This window comes from Biomphalaria glabrata, chromosome 2, assembly GCF_947242115.1.
Source record: "Biomphalaria glabrata chromosome 2, xgBioGlab47.1, whole genome shotgun sequence".
In the NCBI taxonomy this organism is placed as follows: Eukaryota; Metazoa; Mollusca; class Gastropoda; family Planorbidae; genus Biomphalaria; species Biomphalaria glabrata.
In genome coordinates, this window is record NC_074712.1 from 63,165,235 (window position 1) to 63,184,642 (window position 19,408).

At 34.3% G+C, this 19,408-nt stretch overlaps 2 protein-coding genes across 11 annotated transcripts; one reads left to right on the forward strand and one right to left on the reverse strand.

Moving 5' to 3' along the window:
• The first annotated feature begins 155 nt into the window (after positions 1–155).
• Positions 156–3,022, forward strand: LOC106059045 (UPF0728 protein-like). 3 transcript variants are annotated; one of them, XM_056021867.1, is made up of 4 exons: positions 156–312; positions 1,293–1,434; positions 2,064–2,183; positions 2,841–3,022. In XM_056021867.1, exons 2-4 carry the CDS (start codon positions 1,341–1,343, stop codon positions 2,903–2,905), a joined length of 279 nt encoding a protein of 92 aa, XP_055877842.1. In that variant the 5' UTR covers positions 156–312; positions 1,293–1,340; the 3' UTR covers positions 2,906–3,022. The 3 variants fall into 3 exon arrangements, with proteins under 3 accessions (XP_055877842.1, XP_013072025.2, XP_055877843.1); XM_013216571.2 differs by having other exon boundaries at positions 163–327; XM_056021868.1 differs by lacking the exon at positions 156–312 and adding an exon at positions 433–488.
• Positions 3,013–18,902, reverse strand: LOC106059046 (uncharacterized). 8 transcript variants are annotated; one of them, XM_056021863.1, is made up of 12 exons: positions 18,840–18,902; positions 17,832–18,005; positions 17,234–17,417; positions 16,041–16,177; positions 14,877–14,936; positions 14,025–14,205; positions 13,456–13,574; positions 11,892–11,912; positions 9,754–9,974; positions 6,565–6,695; positions 5,682–5,846; positions 3,013–4,452 (listed from the first exon to the last, which is right to left on the reverse strand). In XM_056021863.1, the coding sequence occupies exons 2-12, from the start codon at positions 17,986–17,988 to the stop codon at positions 4,098–4,100; spliced, it is 1,731 nt and encodes a 576-aa protein (XP_055877838.1). In that variant the 5' UTR covers positions 17,989–18,005; positions 18,840–18,902; the 3' UTR covers positions 3,013–4,097. The 8 variants fall into 8 exon arrangements, with proteins under 8 accessions (XP_055877838.1, XP_055877837.1, XP_055877835.1 ...); XM_056021862.1 differs by having other exon boundaries at positions 17,832–18,008; positions 18,840–18,888; XM_056021860.1 differs by lacking the exon at positions 18,840–18,902 and adding an exon at positions 18,648–18,833.
• Positions 18,903–19,408: the final 506 nt, after the last annotated feature.

The window sequence follows — 19,408 nt, forward strand, 5'->3', positions numbered from 1 at the left end:
AATGAAGCAAAAATCGTCAATTACATATTCTACATATTATGTCGCTTTTTTTAAAAATTATGTCAGTTTTTTTTTATTACTGATAGTGATAGTGGTCAATGTGAAACTTTTGCTGTGTAAATAGACATTTTCTCGAGTCTGCTGTGCGTCTCTTAGAGACACTTCCGTATCGTTATATTTGCAAGATTTAATCTTGATAAAAATATAAATACTTGACACTTCGTTTTTTTTTTTTAAATTCAAGAAATAATTGCATTTTAAAAGATACTTTAACGATAAAACTTCTAGTCTCACTTCTCATTGAAATCCATTGTAAATATTTATAAAGTAAAGATCTACAATATATTTAGACTATAATTATAAACTAAATTTGAGACTCAATTCTATATTAGACTTAGACTTAGATCTATTTATCTATTTATATCATTTTAGACGTATATATTATCGGTCATTGAATTTGGCCAATTTAGGAGGCATCCATGACAGAAGTAACATCTGTTTCATATAAGATAAGAAGGAGCTATATTAAATGTCTAGATCTATGTCTACTATACATTTACATTAAGTGCTCTGCTCTACAAACTCATAAATCTTTTGTTTTTTTGAGTCTTTGAACTCTACAAACTCAGTATCAGCACGTTTAAAACAATGATGCATTATTGTGTTTGCTGATCAAGTTATTTGTAATTTATTAGATAGGATTATTAATTGCATTGTCACCTGGATCATTGTGTTTTATTGTTTAAGATTTCCATATTAGTGCTTTAGTATCTATCTATAGTAGGTCCATCGTGGTTTTATCATCCACGGGGTTGAGGGCTTTTGAGGCGATAAAGATTATTATCATCAGGACCCCAATGTAAAATCATATTTGTATAAATAACAGTGATCAACACATTTTGACACCGATGCTATTCACTTTTAGTGTTTAATAAAAAATGTCTTACCAATATACATGCAGGTTTAACAAAGACACCATCAACTTATTTTATAGACCTTCCATTTTAACTGTATGTATTTTTACATCAACTGCCATTTCAATTAACAAGCCAGTGCAGTTTTTCACATTTAAGCAGATTCGCTCTATATTTTGTTTTATTTTGGTTTAAGTTGTTCACTATTAATTGAGTGCATTAACTGATCTGACAAAATTAAAGAGATGAAAAAATACATTAGCAATATTGGATAAAGAGCACTGACCTAGGCAATGTTTTTAGTTTTTAATAATTTGTTAAGAAGTATTTTGTTATTTATATTAATAATGAAAATGAGTCTGCAATTTTTTTTTTCAGAACTAGTGTTAAGTCTTTACCAATGGTTATAAAGTCTGTATAGTAACAATGCCCCTTTATGCTAAAGTATTTCTGTATTATGGACCTTATGAAGCTGCAGGCACAGTGGAGTATCGACAGTCTCGACTCCAGGGATTGAAAAGTAATTAAGTACACATTTCATTTATCGCAATATGGAAGCTACTCTAATAGATTTATATATATGTAGTAAAGACTATGAATGTGGAGGCACGGTGGCTGAGCAGTAAAGTTCTTGGCTTCCGGTCCGGGGTTCAAAATCTGGTAAAGACTGGGACTTTTAATTTCGGGATCTTCGGGTGCCTCTGAGTCAACCCAAATCTAATGGGTACCTGACATTAGTTGGGGAAAAGTAAAGGCGGTTGGTTGTTGTGCTGGCCACATGACACCCTCATTAACCATTGGCCACAGAAACAGATGCCCTTTAAAGCTGGGTGGATTCAGAGGCGTCCAAAGATCCTGAAATTAAAAATCCCAGTCTTCACCAAGATTTGAGCCCGGGACCCCCAGTTCGGAAGCCAAGCACTTTACCACTCAGCCACCGTGCCTCCTATTACAGTTTTTAATTGTTTCTAATCCTTACATTTCTTTCATCACATCTCACATTTTTTAGTTGTTTCTTATCCACACATTTCTTCTGTCACATTTACATTTTCCTATTTTAAGCTCTTAATTCAGGCATTATTATATGTTCCTATTTGTTTAGTATTTTAAGAGGAATTGATTTAAAATTTGACTGTTTCATCTTTGCAGCCATTTTAACCAATGCTGGCCATGTGGTGGAGTTAAGACCCTTCAAAGATTGGAATGTGGTCGAGCTGTGGGTTAATGGTGAAAAGATTTACAAATGTGATATTAGGAAACTAGATTATGGTAAGTAGACATTTAAAGCATTGCAGATTTTTTTCACAAAAGCATATGCATAAAATATTTGTTAAAAGCTGATTATTACCATTGTGTAATAATCGCAGATTAAAACTGAATTATTTCCGTGGTGTGTACGAGTGATAGGTCAGACCTTGAAACCTATGAGAGCAGATGATGTAAAGGTCTTCCTATGATATGGCTGACAGTTTACGAGGGTATTATGTGGCCAGCACAATGATCAATCTCTTTGACTTCTCCATTAGAGCTAGCTGGTCTAAGGGGCATATAAAAATCCTGAATTTCAAACTCCCAGTTCTTCATCTATATTTGAGTATAGCGCTGTTCTCTTGTCCTCTGTAATTTGTGCACCAGTTTAAGCCAGTTTTTACAGTGTGACACCATGAAGTGTGAACAAATGAGCCATTTTATCTATTAGTTAATGCTTGAAAAATACAAGAAATTCTGGTAATATAATTAAAATAAAAACCCATACATTCTCATAATGAAATATATTTAAACAAGAGTATGTTACTATCTATAGAAAAATCTGAAAGACAATTGCATCGTAATAATTCCATTTACAATACATATTTTGATTTTTGCAAAAAAAAAAGTTTCTTTCACCATCTTACTGAAATGACTATTTCTTACTAAAATCTACAGGAGGAGATGGTGACCTTGACCCACTGTGCCGAGAAGCCTGTCATGCTGTTGCTAAAGCCTACTAGAAAGGGAATGAACTGTTCAAGCTGTTAACTAAAGCCTACTAGAAAGGAAATGAACTGATCAAGAAACCTGCATTACACAATTAAAAAAAACAATACTAATCTCTAAATGAAGCAAAATTCTCTGTTTATTACAGACGCGTCCAATCAAGTTCATAAAACATTTTTACAAGCAGTTAAAAGAAAAGTTTTCACTACAAAAAGATTCTTACTCATTGCAGCAGTGACGTTCAATATTCTAATTAAATTTAAATAATAATAATAATAATCTTTATTATCCGTAAGGAAATTTGTCTTACAATTTGTGCATTACCAAACAAAAAACATTATAACTATAAGAAACCAAAGCCAAAGTGTACATTCACACCAGACTCACTCATAATTTACATGTGACAAAGTTTATACCAGATTGTTCTTATTTAATGATTTGATTGCCAGGGGAACAAAAGAGTGTTTGTGTCTGTTTGTCTTTGCTATCAGTGTCTTGTATCTCTTTTGTGATGGTAAAATCACAAAATCCTGACACAAAGGGTGATTCTTTATTTCAAGGATCTTCTTAGCTTTTTTATAGAATACAATTCAAAACTCAGACAGTTCAAAGACAAAATCATTGCTGACAGTTTTCCGTAGTGTCATCTCATGAAGTCAGTTTACCCACAAGTTTAATCCACAAGGGCATGTTTTTATGAGCTCAATGACTGCTATATTTAGTGGGTTTTTTTTTTAAATGTGGTGTCTAAGCAAAAAATACATTAAATATTAAAAATTATTTCTAAAAATTTATTTTAATAGAAAATAGAACAATTTGACTATTTTGAGAAAAATACTCTTAATACTTTTTGCATTTCATTGGTTAGATTTATCTATTGTGGTATTGATAATTTCATTGAAAAAGATTTCAGAAAAAAATAAGATCCACTAGCACATCTGTTTCTCATTAAAAACAACCTACTTTTTTCTTTTCTTATTCTAAACAAGTCATACGGAGCTCTTCTTATGCAAAAGTTTAACAAAAAAAACAACACTGCTAGTAACTATTACATTAGTAATCTTATCATAAACACAATATTTTGTCGCAATTGGAGTTAATTGGGTTGATAAAACATTCAGAAATAAATACAAAACTAGAGCACAGCATTAAATCACAAAATAAAAATTTTCAATCTCAAAGTGTCATGGTAAGTTGGCAGGTTGGTTACCAAAAGTTCGTCACAGCTTCTCTAAACTGTCCACGGCCTCTACTGCCAACTCTTCGTTGATCGCCCCGCCAAGCAGCTGATGAGCTTTGCCCTAAACTAGGAGCTGCACTCATCTGTCCAACACTAAACCCCCTGGGCTGAATGCCCTGGCGAGCACCGTATGCAGATAAAGTGCCGATATTGGCTGCTGCGTTAACATAACTTCCAGAGTTAGGACGCTGCAGCCTGACTGCTGTCTGGGGGGCATAATGGTAGTCAAGAGTTTCATCAGAAGCGTAACAAGTATCACCAAGAACGTAGCTGTCATCGCTGTAACCAATGTTGTAGTTTAACTCTTCATCTTCCCAATCTCTGTTATTTAAAACAAAAAAGATATTAAAGGTTACGATAAGAAAAAAACAAAACAAAACTTTTACTGATAAGAAAAACACAAAACAAAACTGAAAAGTGTAAAAGAATTGTTATATAATTGATCAATTTAGAATTTTTTTTTTTTTCCCCACTTTAAAAAAAAAAAGAATAAATGTGTAAATAAAAATTTTAAATTTTCATTCAGTGTTTCTGTACTTATGAATGTCTAGTCAAACCTAAGACTGTAAACATTTTAGAGCACTACACAAGGACAATGGAAAAGAGATATTATGTTTGTCTTGATATAGGATTGTTCTATGAAGCCCACAACTGAGCTAATATATTTCAGTTACTAATATTTTCAAAATCTCTGATGCCTTGATGCTACACCCAAACATGGGAAAGACTTTAAGACACATCGGCTGTGTGAGTGAAATCATCCCAAGCATAGCTAATGCCCAGGTAATCAAACATTTCTTTGTGAAATTGCAACCGAAGGAGACCATAGACAAATTTCTTTCTGCTGATCCTGATTTAAATTGAAAGCTTTATTTTGGCTTGGTTTAAACCATTTATAACTTTAAAATAACTGAGCTCGCCACATATGGCATAAACAACTAAAAGTGTGATTGAAATTACTTTAAATGTGGTTAAAACAGTTTTTAATAAGCTTTGAACACCTATCTAATTGCTAGTAAATATGATTTATGCTGAATTGTTTTTAACAACTTTTGTTTGTTTATCACATCTTTGTACTAGACCAGCACAACAACCAATCTGCCTTTACTTTTCCCCAACTAATGTAAGGTACCCATTAGAGAGCTGAGTGGACTCACATGTGGCCTTAAGATCCCCCCCTAAAAAATCCCAATCTTCTCCAGAATTCAAACCTGGGACCCCCGGTTCAGAAGCCAAGCACTTCACCACTTAGCAACCACGCCTCCCAATGTTACTCCATAAGCAAGTATCAACACATGTTGCTAAGACTTCAATGAAATAAAAAAGATGTTAGAAACACAGGACACTGGTGCAAAAAGTTGTTTGTGTCATTGAATGGTTAAGGTTTTAGCTTGGCGTCAATGACATGACAGGTGAAAAACACGACTAGAATTTGCGGTGTAATGAAAGTAAACACAGAATGCTTTTGGCTGCTGTAGTGAGAGGCAGCTTTCAGTCCTAGTTTACACCAATACATTACTGCTCATAATGACCAAACAAAGTCAACTAACCCTTCAGTTAGAATGTTTCCATGGTAGTAAGCTGCAGCCTGGGTGCTTTGTTGTTGTAACATGGCAATCTTTGCCTCGAGAGCCTGGGTACTCTGTTCCAGTTGGTTCTGCAGGGACTCTAACTCTAGCTTAAAGGAATTGCCCACTGGATTCAGCACAGATCCCCTAGAATACGCATTAATTGACAAACATGTCAGTCACACAAATAGAACATGTTAATAGCTGAAACAAATTGGAATTCACAACGTAAAATATTTGTTCTGAGTCTCTTTTGTCCAAACCTCCTTTACTAGCTCTAAAATACTCAGGGAATGGCAAGAAATTAGAAATAATAGCCTTAATCTTTTGCCAAAATGCCTTAATCTTTTGCCAAAATGCCTTAATCTTTTGCCAAAATGCCTTAATCTTTTGCCAAAATGAATCACCCTGAACAAAAATTAGATTTAAAAAAAAATTAAAAAATAAAAATTTCTTCATTTTAAGTAAATCAGATCCCCGGTTCGGAAGCCAAGCGCTTTACCACTCAGTCACTGTGTCTCTGGAAATAACAAAATGTTTGTTGAAATGTCAAAACAAAGTTCTGTTAATAGTTCAGTTTAAGTGTCACATTTTTAACAGTTATGACTTTATATAATGGCATTCAAAGCATTACAAAATGATTTGGAAAAAATATTAAAGTAAGAAATGTGTGTTTTATCACTAAAATGTTAGACGTTATTTACTTATAAACAGAAAAAAATAAAAATAAATATCTCCTTGTAAAGCACCTCCCAAAGCAAGAAAACATGGCCTTCAAACAGAAAATGTGAATTCTGTAGAAAATATTAGACATTTCAGTGAGTTTTTACTTATTCTGTTATCCAGTTAGCAGACAGTCACTGACCTGTTCCCTACAGTCCCAGGAGTTATCAACAATCCAGTACCAAGAGAAGCTGTTCCAAAGTTGTTCCGCCTCAACTTCTCATTCATCTTTTGTCTCCCTGTCATAGGAACAGGCATCCCTGGCCCAGCTCTCTACAGAGAAGAACATTAGACTCAATTCAATACAGGGTAAACAGTTGACCACAAGCCTCTGGAAGGGTAGGCCTGTAGGTAGAACCAGTGAATTGTTGGTATGTCGCTAGTGCAATAGACGCTGGATGTGCCCACCTGTTCCCAAGCTATTTGTTTCTTTCCTTCCCTAATAAATGTCATCTACCTAGGGGACATTAAATTATGCAATGTGTCTAGGACAACTGTGCCACAATCTTTCCAAGCTTTTCTTTACTTAACAAATGTCAGCTACCTAGAGGACATTAAATTATGCAATATGTCTAGGACAACTGTGCCACAATCTTTCCAAGCTTTTCTTTACTTAACAAATGTCAGCTACCTAGGGGACATTAAATTATGCAATATGTCTAGGACAACTGTGCCACAATCTTTCCAAGCTTTTCTTTACTTAACAAATGTCAGCTACCTAGGGGACATTAAATTATGCAATATGTCTAGGACAACTGTGCCACAATCTTTCCAAGCTTTTCTTTACTTAACAAATGTCAGCTACCTAGGGGACATTAAATTATGCAATGTGTCTAGGACAACTGTGCCACAATCTTTCCAAGCTTTTCTTTACTTAACAAATGTCATCTACCTAGGGGACATTAAATTATGCAATGTGTCTAGGACAACTGTGCCACAATCTTTCCAAGCTATTCTTTACTTAACAAATGTCATCTACCTAGGGGACATTAAATTATGCAATGTGTCTAGGACAACTGTGCCACAATCTTTCCAAGCTTTTCTTTACTTAACAAATGTCAGCTACCTAGAGGACATTAAATTATGCAATGTGTCTAGGACAACTGTGCCACAATCTTTCCAAGCTTTTCTTTACTTAACAAATGTCAGCTACCTAGAGGACATTAAATTATGCAATGTGTCTAGGACAACTGTGCCACAATCTTTCCAAGCTTTTCTTTACTTAACAAATGTCAGCTACCTAGAGGACATTAAATTATGCAATGTGTCTAGGACAACTGTGCCACAATCTTTCCAAGCTTTCTTTACTTAACAAATGTCAGCTACCTAGAGGACATTAAATTATGCAATATGTCTAGGACAACTGTGCCAAAATCTTTCCAAGCTTTTCTTTACTTAACAAATGTCAGCTACCTAGGGGACATTAAATTATGCAATATGTCTAGGACAACTGTGCCACAATCTTTCCAAGCTTTTCTTTACTTAACAAATGTCATCTACCTAGGGGACATTAAATTATGCAATATGTCTAGGACAACTGTGCCACAATCTTTCCAAGCTTTTCTTTACTTAACAAATGTCAGCTACCTAGAGGACATTAAATTATGCAATGTGTCTAGGACAACTGTGCCAAAATCTTTCCAAGCTTTTCTTTACTTAACAAATGTCAGCTACCTAGAGGACATTAAATTATGCAATATGTCTAGGACAACTGTGCCAAAATCTTTCCAAGCTTTTCTTTACTTAACAAATGTCATCTACCTAGGGGACATTAAATTATGCAATATGTCTAGGACAACTGTGCCACAATCTTTCCAATCTTTTCTTTTCTTAACAAATGTCATCTACCTAGGGGACATTAAATTATGCAATATGTCTAGGACAACTGTGCCACAATCTTTCCAAGCTTTTCTTTACTTAACAAATGTTAGCTACCTCAAAGAGACTGTTAAACTCAAATCAAGGTTTTCAACCCAATTCAAACTAATGACTTCTGTCTCCCTTCATTATATAAGATTAAATGGAAGAAATAGGCTCTATTAATTTGAGGAAAAAAAAAAGATGCAAACAAAACTGTATGAAGTACATTTTAAACACATTTACATTCCCTGCTGACCACTGTCGAAAAATGTCAACTCAAACTTTATGGTCATCATACAAGGTCGTCAGGGATTGCAAAGGCCATCCTTCAGGGGATAGTACCAGGAGAATGAGAAAGACAAAGAAAGCTATGGGAAGACAAAATCAAAGAATGGACAGACCTGTCAGTGAATGAAATTCTATCCAAGGTAAAGGACAGAGAGGAATGAAGAAAGACAGTTGACAGTGCTTGTCCGGTGCCCCAACGGTCCAACAGACTAAGGGATAGGTGAAGGTGACATTCCATTTCCACCCTTACTTTAAGTCGTCACACTCAGCTTTTGAACTAGATTTCTTTTGGTGAAACTTCTAAATATATCTACTTTAAATCATAGTAAATGATATGCTTGAGAGGTATAGAAAAAAAATTTATGTTGTGTTCTGGAAAAAAAAATCTTGTTTAAATAATAAAAGTATTGCCAAATCTAAAACTCTAAAAAATTTATTTTATTTCCAATCAGCATGATAACATTGATCCACTTAAACTGCTAATTTGACATTGACAATGGTTGAGTTGGTCTACAGACTGTGACTATTCAATTTTGTTTTTCTCAGCACAATATTCTCACTGAGAGACAAAGATATGGGATTCAGAAATGTTTAAATACACCTAAAGATCACATGCACTCTGCAATAATAATGAAACTGTATCTACAGGTCCTGGTAAAGGTCCTAAAGATTTAATGGCGCATGAAGGTAAAGTTTGTACAGGAAAACAAAAACTATCAATACAGTTACAAAATAGGGAAAACTGCAACAAATTACATTTCATGTGTAAAATAATTCTAACATGTTTGGTATGCTATAGAGCAGGGGTTCTCAACCTGTGGGTCGCAACCCACTTGGGGGTCGATTGACCATTTGCCAGGGGTCGCCTAAGACCATCCAAAATATGGATTGTTATTGCCTACTCTTCTATTGCTGTATGTGTGTATCCGGGTCGCCGAGTTAAAAAGGTTGAGAACCGCTGCTATAGAGCAATTAAGAATTCTGAATAATTACCTTTCTCCCACCCAAAAAAAATCATTTAACATATGCTAGACAATGTTATGATATTTTTGTTCCATTTTAACCCTGATACAAACATATTTATAATTTGAAATATTTCCTTAGCTGTCACTATCCATGTTAAGCAGTAATGTGAAACTAGAAGTATTCATCTAATGTAGTCAAAGTATTTTGAGATATTTACAATGAAGGAAGCAGTAGCTGGTCGTTGTGGCACCACCGAGGCTCTCCCTCTGCCTCTGAAATTATTGGGGAAAGTATCTTTTAAAATGCAGGGTACCATTGCAGCCTTCATTAGTCTAACAGGCTGACTGGGACCTTGACCTTTTGCTGAGGTAACTCTTGCTTTGTTTTGAGCAGCATTGAAATCAGGTGTGGCCTTGACATCTGGTTTTGTACTGGTTTCTGATAGATGATACAAAGGTTTATTAACATCAAGGCTTTAACAGCCAAGACCAAGGGGCGGCCAGCCTTGAGAACTGCGTTTGAGAAAAAGGGTCTATGATGAGACCTACTTAGCTCTAAATAAAGACATCGTAACATAAGTAGGGCAACCAATACAAAAAAATTTTATGCAAAAATACAAAAAACATTTAAATATCGTCCATCTAAAGTTTCTATAACTTATTTGGTCCTTTGTACCTAAAATATTAGATCCTTTTCTTTCTCTAACACAGACCTTTTTTTTTTCTCACTCTTCTATTCTACATTGAGAAATATCTTGAAAACTCACTAAGAAGACTTGTTGAAGTAATTGCTAATTTAAGGAAGAACATTAATTCCCATGACAGACTTTAACCATTCAGCATTTCAAGTGTTCTGCCAGGTTAATAAATGCAAGGTGCATAGAGGAGGAAGGAGAAGAGTCTCACTAACCATTTCTGTCTCACCTAACCAGCGAAGGTTGCATCGCAATAGTTAAAGTCTCTTTTGTTGAAATGTTTCTCTAAAAGAGGTGCTTTAAAAGAGGTACTGTATCATCAATGAATGGTTTAAATTACTGGGTGGGGTAATCAATTAAAAGAAGAAAAAGTTAAGCTTTCAAACTAAGAGTTTCGGAAACGTCTGGAAAAGAAACAAAAAAATCCTAAATTCAAAGAGTAGAATAATTTTTTTTTCCCGTTAATATTGTAAACAACTGCACTCTTTCTTTTTCTAGCCAGCTTTTTGCTGCTGAGCTGTAAGCTCTTTTGCAGTCTGTGCCAAGGAGAAATAGTGTGCTGTTTTCTCCAGTTGTTCAGCACCGCCGTACAGATTGCTGTTGGGCTATAGTAGTAGGTGCCTAAGGTGGATTAAGACTGCACTCCTTCAAAACTGTCAAAACTCAAAGAGAATGCCTCACAGTTGGTGTGAGATTTACATTCAACACTTCAAAGTAGTAGGAAACAATATGTTCCGCTGATTAGGCTTGACCGAATGAATGGATACAAACTATTCCTGATAAGATCAACAGTTGTTCACCTCGCAATAGAATCCGACAACACAAGTTCTGGAAGCTGATTATTGGAACAAATAATCTTGAGGAGTGTCACTGGAGATGCCAGACCATGTCCTCTAAAGCTGTACACTTGAAAGACCAAAACAAAATGGTGGTTCCAAAAAAAAAAACTATATGGAGAACTTTCAGATCTGGAAACTATTGCGCAGTTCATCTTAGATATTAAAAAAAAAAGTTCCTCCTCCAGACCTATTGATCTAAAGTCAGATAATGCTAAGGTCAAACTGTTTCTTTGGTCAACGGTTAACAAGCAGGGTGTCAGGTTGCTAGCACAAAGACCAACCCCCTTTACATTCCCCAACTAAAGTCAGTTACCCAATAGAGTTGGATGGAATCAGGGGTGCCCTAAAAATACCAAAATCCAAGTCTTCACTAAGATTCAAACCCAGGTTCGGATGCACCCCACTTATCCCAGATATAAGAATGGTTATCTGAACTCTTACTAATGAAAACATAGAAGAAGAATTAATGCAAGCTAATCCAACAAGTTCACACCTAATCTAACAAGTCTGTACCTAATATGTATCTATGGTGGATAAAGGGAAAACATTATAAGCAAACAAAGATAGCAAATAAATAAAATATTCACTATTACAAACTTTTAGTTTTTATCAAATTTAATATGTATATTTATTATTTACAATAGTTAATGAAAGCAATACCAACCCTCTAGAATCAAATGTCAAGGGCTCTGCTTTTGGCCACCCCTGATCTATGTGTATTGGAAAATTGCTTTAATATAAACGAAATACTCAAATATAAAATAAAAGAATATTATTTTTTGGTTGGAATGTTTATGAATATCTGTCCTTTATTTCACTCACCTTGTGTAAATGGAGGCACAACTGAAAAACAAAAAAAAAATTAAATGAGTGACTGTTTTAAAAGATTTTCTAGGTCTGTACATGAGAGATGACAACATACAAACTAAAACATCATCAACTACACATAGTTAGCAACATTTGTAAGGACCTAATACTAAACTAGGAAGTTAGTATAATTTAATAGTGTTCTACAAAAAAAAATTATTGTTTTAGAAGTTTCTGTGCTAACTTAAGCCATTCATCAAACACAACTAAGCTTAAATCAGGGTTAAACTCAAGTTCTCATGATAAGTAGCAGTTTTTGCCACTCAGCAAAAATATGAATGAATGAGTTTATTCTATTTTAAGAAGGACATTAAGCACCCAAGAGCATCGCTTCAGCCGAGACCAATCGTCAGATAAGGCCTGAACACTGACCTGCAACATGTGGGCAGTGGAGACCAATAGCCATGTTGTAAAGACCTGACCACAGGTTGTGACATGGCACGTCAGTGTTAAGGCCGACAATATCCTATGGTCTCGCTTCAGCTGACTTGTCATCACAAACAGTAACACAATTATTGTTTTAAGATACTAAGAGTGTTTCCAAATGCAGTCTTCAAACCAATAAATTAGTAAAATAAACTTCAAGAAATGATTAGTGCCATTAGATGGAGCATCTACCAGGATATTCTCCAAGGCTATTATTAAAACCAACACATAATAGATACGTGCTAGCAGGTATACCCGATGACAAATTAGCCAAGCTGCAACGTATTAAGAACAATGCCGCACGAACAGTCCTTAGAAAAACAAGACGAGATCCTGCTACTACGCTCTTGCCCATGCTCTATTGGCTTCCTGTGAAAGCCAGAATCGATTACAAGGTCGCCACACTTTGTCATCAGTGTATATATAACAATGAGAAGCCCTTGTACCTTAGCGAACTGATAACTCCATATGTTCCCCTGAGAGCCTTGCGCTCAATGGACTCAGCACTTTTAATGATGCCACGTTTTTCCCTCAAAAGCTACGGTCTGCTGGCTTTTTCTGTGCACGGACCAAAGGTTTGGAACTCACTCCCCATTGATCTCAGACAGACAACATGCTACACCACTTTTAAGAAGAACATTAAGACCTATCTGTTTAAAACTTTTTTAGATTATTTGTTGTTTTAGCCATCATGTTTGTGTTTGTAATGTTATTACAGCGACTTGAGCCTACATTTTGTTTGTTCACAGCGCTTTATAAATATAATTATTATTAAAGTATCTACTATTATATTATTACAAGTAGTGGGGCATTAGATACTACACAAATGGCTATTATTATGACCAAATACCATAAAAAAAAAGACTCCATAGATGGGGTAAACTGCTATAATTTATTAACTAATGGCTGCTTGGTCATTGACATTGGGTATGCGCTCAGGGACTGTCATGATGGTCTGGTTTTGAACCATCCACTTCTGTCTTGCAGCAGGTTTGAGCCAGGACAGAATATTCCTCATTTCTAAAGGAATGTCAAAAAACTTGGGGTCAAAGTCACAGAAACTACCAAAATAAAACAAAAAACCAAACAGTACCCATGGTGTCCTTGTCATTGGCTTCAATAGATACTTTCTGACCATTGATGGTGACACTCTTGTGAGCCAGGACAAAGGACCTGCAGCTGCCTCTCCCAAGACAATCAAAATCCATCCACCTAATTGTAGAAATCTTGTGCTCATTAAAACAATTTTCAACTGTTATGAACTTAGACAACAAAAATAAAAGGTTTAATTATTTTTTTTTTAAAATTAAAATGTAGAATAATCAATAATCAATCCTCATTTTACAAAAAAAAAACTGTTTTATATATTCAGAATGTACAATGAAAAAAATAACTTATAAAGCTCTAAATCAACTTTATTACATTTCAATGAATCAACAAACTATTTTTTTTCTAAGATGAGCTAGCCATGCATTATCTGACAGCACTCTGACTTAACATTAAAGTAATTCTTTAAATTATGCTTCATATTTATCAGTTTGGTTTATACTTAAAGCAAAATTTCTTTAAGGAATTTTTTTTTCTTCTTCAGTGTCACAGAAAAATTCTGCAACACCAAAAAATGCTTTTTTATAATGTGAACAATTGCCTAATTGTTCTTACCCATTAAAATCTTTTAAATCAAGAAGTCTCTGCTGCGACTTGCCTTCCTTCTCTTTCAAGTACTCCCTGATTGTGGTGCCCTCGACCACAGCGTACGCACGGCTGAACACCACATCCAGGAATTCCCGAGAAATAGTTCCCGGGAGGTTGGATACTTTCGCTGATCGATCTTTTAACTCACCTGAAATGCATCCCACAATCCCCACAATTGTGTGTGTGTTTGTTCATAGGAGAGAAATGAGAGAGGTTAGTTTTGGAACAGTGTGTCAGCAGTCAATAAACTCAACTGTTGACAAAGACGGAAAGAAAACCTAAATACAACTTTAGGCTTTCATATAATTTTGTAACAAATTTCAGTAAATATTTTGCCAAACGCCAGATTTGTTTTTTTTAGTACTGGGAACAAAAGGAAATGATTACCTAAATAAAACTTTAGGCTTTAATATAATTTTGTAAAAAATTTCAGTAAATATTTAGCCTAACGACAATTTTGTTTTTTTTAATACTGGGAACAAAAGGGAATCATTGGAAAACAATGAAACAAAATATTTGCAAAATAAGTTATAATTGGAAGCAGCAACGTTTGATCAATATTCATAAGTAAACCTTTCATAAGGAAGTATTAATAAAGCCAAACTCATAATGAAATGATGGTCTAAAATATCTGAAAGAACCATATTTAAAAACTTTTTTTATTTTTTAAAGTCAAAATTTGGATAATGAAAAATGTTGATTAAATGTGAGATTCAATATTAATGCAGGTGATCAATGAAATGTAAAGGCAGGTAATCCATGTCCAACATAGGTTGAACAAATAGCTTGAAAGCAAAAAGCAAAAGGCTAGTTCTCTACCTTTAGGCTTATCTCTGAATCTTGATTTGCTCACCAGGTAAGTGTCAACTTCTAAAGCAGCTACAGAAGAAGAAGAAAAAACAGACGCAGATTTAAAAGAAGAAGTGGTAATTTAACATAACGTATATGAATATATAGATAATCAACTTGTTAATTGTGAAGCAAATCAACTTCTAAAATTTACTACAAGTTACAAATTATACTTACTGGCAATATATTTGTTTGAATAGAACCTTAATAAGAAATTCATTTCTGCATCAAATACTACAATGTATTACTAAGTATTTCTTATAAACTATTTTGAATAAAACTAAGTCTACAATGTCTACAAACACTGAAGAAATACCCCTCACACACACACACATGTTTACATTCTTAAACAAGACAGAAGTGTAAATTTCTATCTACTGGATTTATTATTTTAAAATGTCATTATGATCTCCATTGTTTAATTCAATATGTAAGGAACTATATCTGTCCGTATGGGAGTGTGTAAAGAGCAAACACAGATGATACAGGCCAGAGTTCTGCAAAGCAGTCAACTGTGATGAGTGATGAGGGGGGACGCTCCAGGAAAGTATTTTGTTTTCAACACTACGTATATAAACAGCCCATGATATGGTCATGTGATCATCTAGAAAGAACTGACATCACATCAGTGGCATTTCTATCCCAATCAAGAAATATTTGGGAACCCTATATAAACCTATATAAAGAGTGAGAGTGTCCGAGTCAAAGACGATTCAGTTCGGTACAGTTGAGTCCAGTGTCAAGTAGGCCAGGTACAAGTACAGGATGAGGCAGACAGTCCAGTAGAATTTAGTACAGCAGTACAGTTACTTGTCAAGTTTTTTGAGTTGGTTGTGTTGCATTATGCAGTAGCACTATTATTAACAAAATGTTTAGCATTGAAATATCGACTGCTTCTTCTTTTTAAAAAAAAATGGTCCCAAATACTAAACTTTTATGCAGGGCAAACTTAAAGGCATGTGAAAAAAAAAGGAGAGCATGGGTGGAAAGGGAGACAAGAACGATTAGGTAAGACAATGTAAGACTTTTAGAATGGGAAAGATGTAGGGGGCTGGCTACAAGACATTAGTGACAGCCTGACAGACTAGTGGCTTGACAAAACATCTGACAGAAAGAAAAAAAGTTGGTCCTCACCTGTTTCCAGTTGCCCTGGACTAGGTCCTTGTTTTGTTAGTTCAAACACCAACTGCTTGGCAGCCATTGTCTTCCAAGTAGCACTCCGCATGATGTTTTTAGCATTCTGACTTGTGTCCGTGTATAAATGCAAACACCTACAGACACAGTAAATAGAATATGTCAGGTAGGTTAAGATAAGAACTCTGCAGACTAGATGCTGACATTTTAAGAAGGCCATGGCAAGTCAATACATAAACACATGACAAAATGTAGCAAATTAACAATTCAACTATCTGATATTTAAACATTTCACATATAACTTTTGAGTGAATCTGGTTTTGTTTTCTATAATATATAATCTTTGTTTGGTGTAATGCACAAATTGTAAGACGAATTTCCTTATAAAGATAATGAAGATTATTATTGTTAAATTATTGTCAATGAAACTTTCCGAAGGCTGAAGTGATGATACAATAGCCAGCACAAAGTCAACAAAACTTGTAGCATCCAGCCTGCAATGTGTCTCAAGTGTCATCAGCCATTCCTCTCTGTTTAAAACCCTATGTCTAATACATCCCTTCTATATTGTTTCGTTTCTCTTTCTCTCTCCTAATCAGGCCTTCTGTAACACTGCTCAACAAACAACACGTCTAACTCAAGAACTTGACAACAAAAGTTCCAAATAATCTGGTCCTTTAATGAGTAAATAGAAATAGTCAATATGACACAATTGGCAACACAATAAACTAATACAAATGTTACACTGTACATCACTGTACTGCCATTCTAAACTCTACTGTCTCTCTATCTCATCCTGGACTCGTACGTTTCACTCGATGACTTTACCACTTCATGGCTGATTCACAGTCCCGGTCTCCTCAATGTCCTGTCTTGAACTACCCTGCCTTACACACTATGTCTCTGGGCACAAAGGCTTTTGATCACATGACCATAACACAGGTTATTTTTACGTGCAAAGTTCATACCAGTACTGTCCCTTGTCCATCGACATAGCACACTAAACTGTATTACTGGCCTGTTTCCCATGTGTCAGCTGATCCTACACAGTTAACCCTATCGCGCCGCCAATAGGGTTACAACAATATAAATAGTTTCCTAGTCATAGTTTGTGTATAACAACAGTCAACATGTAAGACCCAGTGAGACAGAGATCACAATGAGAAGGACAAACATTACTAATTTTTGTTTACCCTATTCTTAGTCTTCCAGATAATTTGTCATCTGCTTTTTCTGAGTCGTCTGTTTCTTTGCCCACCCCTTTCTTCCTCAAACATATTTGAGAAAACTGTGCCAATTTAATTAGACGGATAAAGTTTTCTGTCATATCATCAGCATTCCAAGGGTAAATCTCAATATGATACAGCCAATTGAAATCTGTGAAAATATCAAAACATTATAAGACTTGTATCAGTGCAATTTGCTCCAATAAGCAGGAAAAATGTGCTATATGAAAGCAATTATTATAAAAAAATAATTCAAGACAAAGTTGAAATTAATAAAAGTATGTATGGTAAAAGGTGTGTTAACTCTTTCTCCCCGTAATTATTTTCTACATTCTGACAGAATTATTAATTTTGCTCATATATATGTATTTTACTACCCTGTTATGATTAAACTTTAATAACTTTTTGTTTGTTATCAGAAAATGGTATATTTGGTATAGAAAGGGGAATGCACAAGCCACAGAAACAGATGACCTTTACATCATCTGCCCTATAGACCACAAGGTCTGAAAGGCATGGGGAACTTTACCCTTTTTTTTTTTACTATGTTAGCCATGTCACATACCAGGTTTGTCTGATCTGACTTCATCTATTTCATCTTCTAATTTCATGTCTGTCATCATATCCTCTGCAGTATTATCAAATTCTGCTGGATCAGTTTTGATTTCGTCACTTTTGTTATCCACGCTGACAGAATTTCCTGTTTCATTCACAAGCTCCATTTGTTTTGGCTTTGTATCTGCTTCAATACATTTACAAAAAAAATAAATCTTAAAATATGCTTTTATACTTTGATTGAGAAATAAATAAAAAAAATTACTTAGAATTAGATCTAGAAGAACTGTAGAATAGTAATAAACTTTTTTTTTAAATAGTACTAGAATTAGCTAGAAGAATTGAATATAGTTCAATATAGTAACTTAAGTGTTGTAATCTTTGTCCTATGTCTAAGGTTTTAAATTTAGCTATCTGTTTAGAAGTTTATTAGGTCTAGATAAAGATTTTCTTGTATATAAATATTTAGAGTTTAGTAGATCTAGAATATATCCATTTCCAATCTTTATTAAAATATTAGAGTCTATGTAATAATTATAATTAAATTATTGTTTTATTATATTTTATAATAAATAATTAATATTAATACTAGATTTCATCTACTATCAACTATCATCTAGTTAGTTACTATATATATGTAACTATAAGTATAACTAGTAAAACTAGATTTGGATCTATATAATATGAATTTATGACTTCATGATTATATATTATATAGATTTATATTTATAGAGTAGTAATAGACTTTATAGAGTCTATTTATTATTATTAATATTATAAATATTAGATCTAGATTATATTACAATAAAATTAATAATGACCACACATTGTCTACTAGAATCGAGATCTATTCTAGAAATCTAGACTAGATCGAGGGTCTAGATACATAGAATATGTAGATCTCTAGATCTAATCTATTCTGGATCTATATAGATCTATAGATTATATAGATCTATCATATGTATCTATAAAACTACACATTTGGATATGGCATTGATTTCAACTCAGAACTGTGTACTTTTGTTTATGAAGAGAACTTGGGACCTGTGGTCTAATCTTATTTTTCAGGATCTTGGTTTATATTTGTTTATGATCTAGTTGTATTCATTAGTTATAGAAATCTTTTAACTATATAAATAGCAAATATTATACACAATTCTGGGTATTTTAGTAGATCTAAAATGTATTTATGTAAAACCCTGTTTTGTAATTACATCTAGATCTATCTAGTTCAGTGACAGTTTGTGTATACTGCTAAGTGCAGCTAGCCTAAGCAAGGTAAGTCTGAGTTGTCAAGACTATTTGTTTTTAAACATAATTGTCATAATCATTCAGAAAACTAAGTATGCTCACAGTGTGCATAAAAGTAGATCTATAATTATATTGGTCATGGCTTTCTTGCCAAAAAAAAAATTGAATCGAATGACAATGTCTAGTCTAGACTAGTCTGGTACAGTCACACAGACGACACAGTCACTCAGTCTCACTCACAGTCACAGTGGTACTGTTACTCATACTGTAGTGTAGTACTGTAGACTAGTGTAGTCGTAGTGTAGTACTCTAGTAGCCTAGGCCTAGGTAGGCCTA

Excerpts from the sequence above, each read along its gene's own strand:
- LOC106059045 (XM_056021867.1), top strand. The coding sequence starts at position 1,341 with ATGCCCCTTTATGCTAAAGTATTTCTGTATTATGGACCTTATGAAGCT. Across the intron at positions 1,435-2,063 it reads TCGACTCCAGGGATTGAAAA|CCATTTTAACCAATGCTGGC; the intron begins GTAATTAAGTAC and ends TCATCTTTGCAG. Across the intron at positions 2,184-2,840 it reads TATTAGGAAACTAGATTATG|GAGGAGATGGTGACCTTGAC; the intron begins GTAAGTAGACAT and ends TAAAATCTACAG.
- LOC106059046 (XM_056021858.1), bottom strand. Across the intron at positions 13,575-14,024 it reads GATTTAAAAGATTTTAATGG|GTGGATGGATTTTGATTGTC; the intron begins GTAAGAACAATT and ends TTCTACAATTAG. Across the intron at positions 11,913-13,455 it reads CAATGACAAGGACACCATGG|TTGTGCCTCCATTTACACAA; the intron begins GTACTGTTTGGT and ends TTTGTTTTTCAG.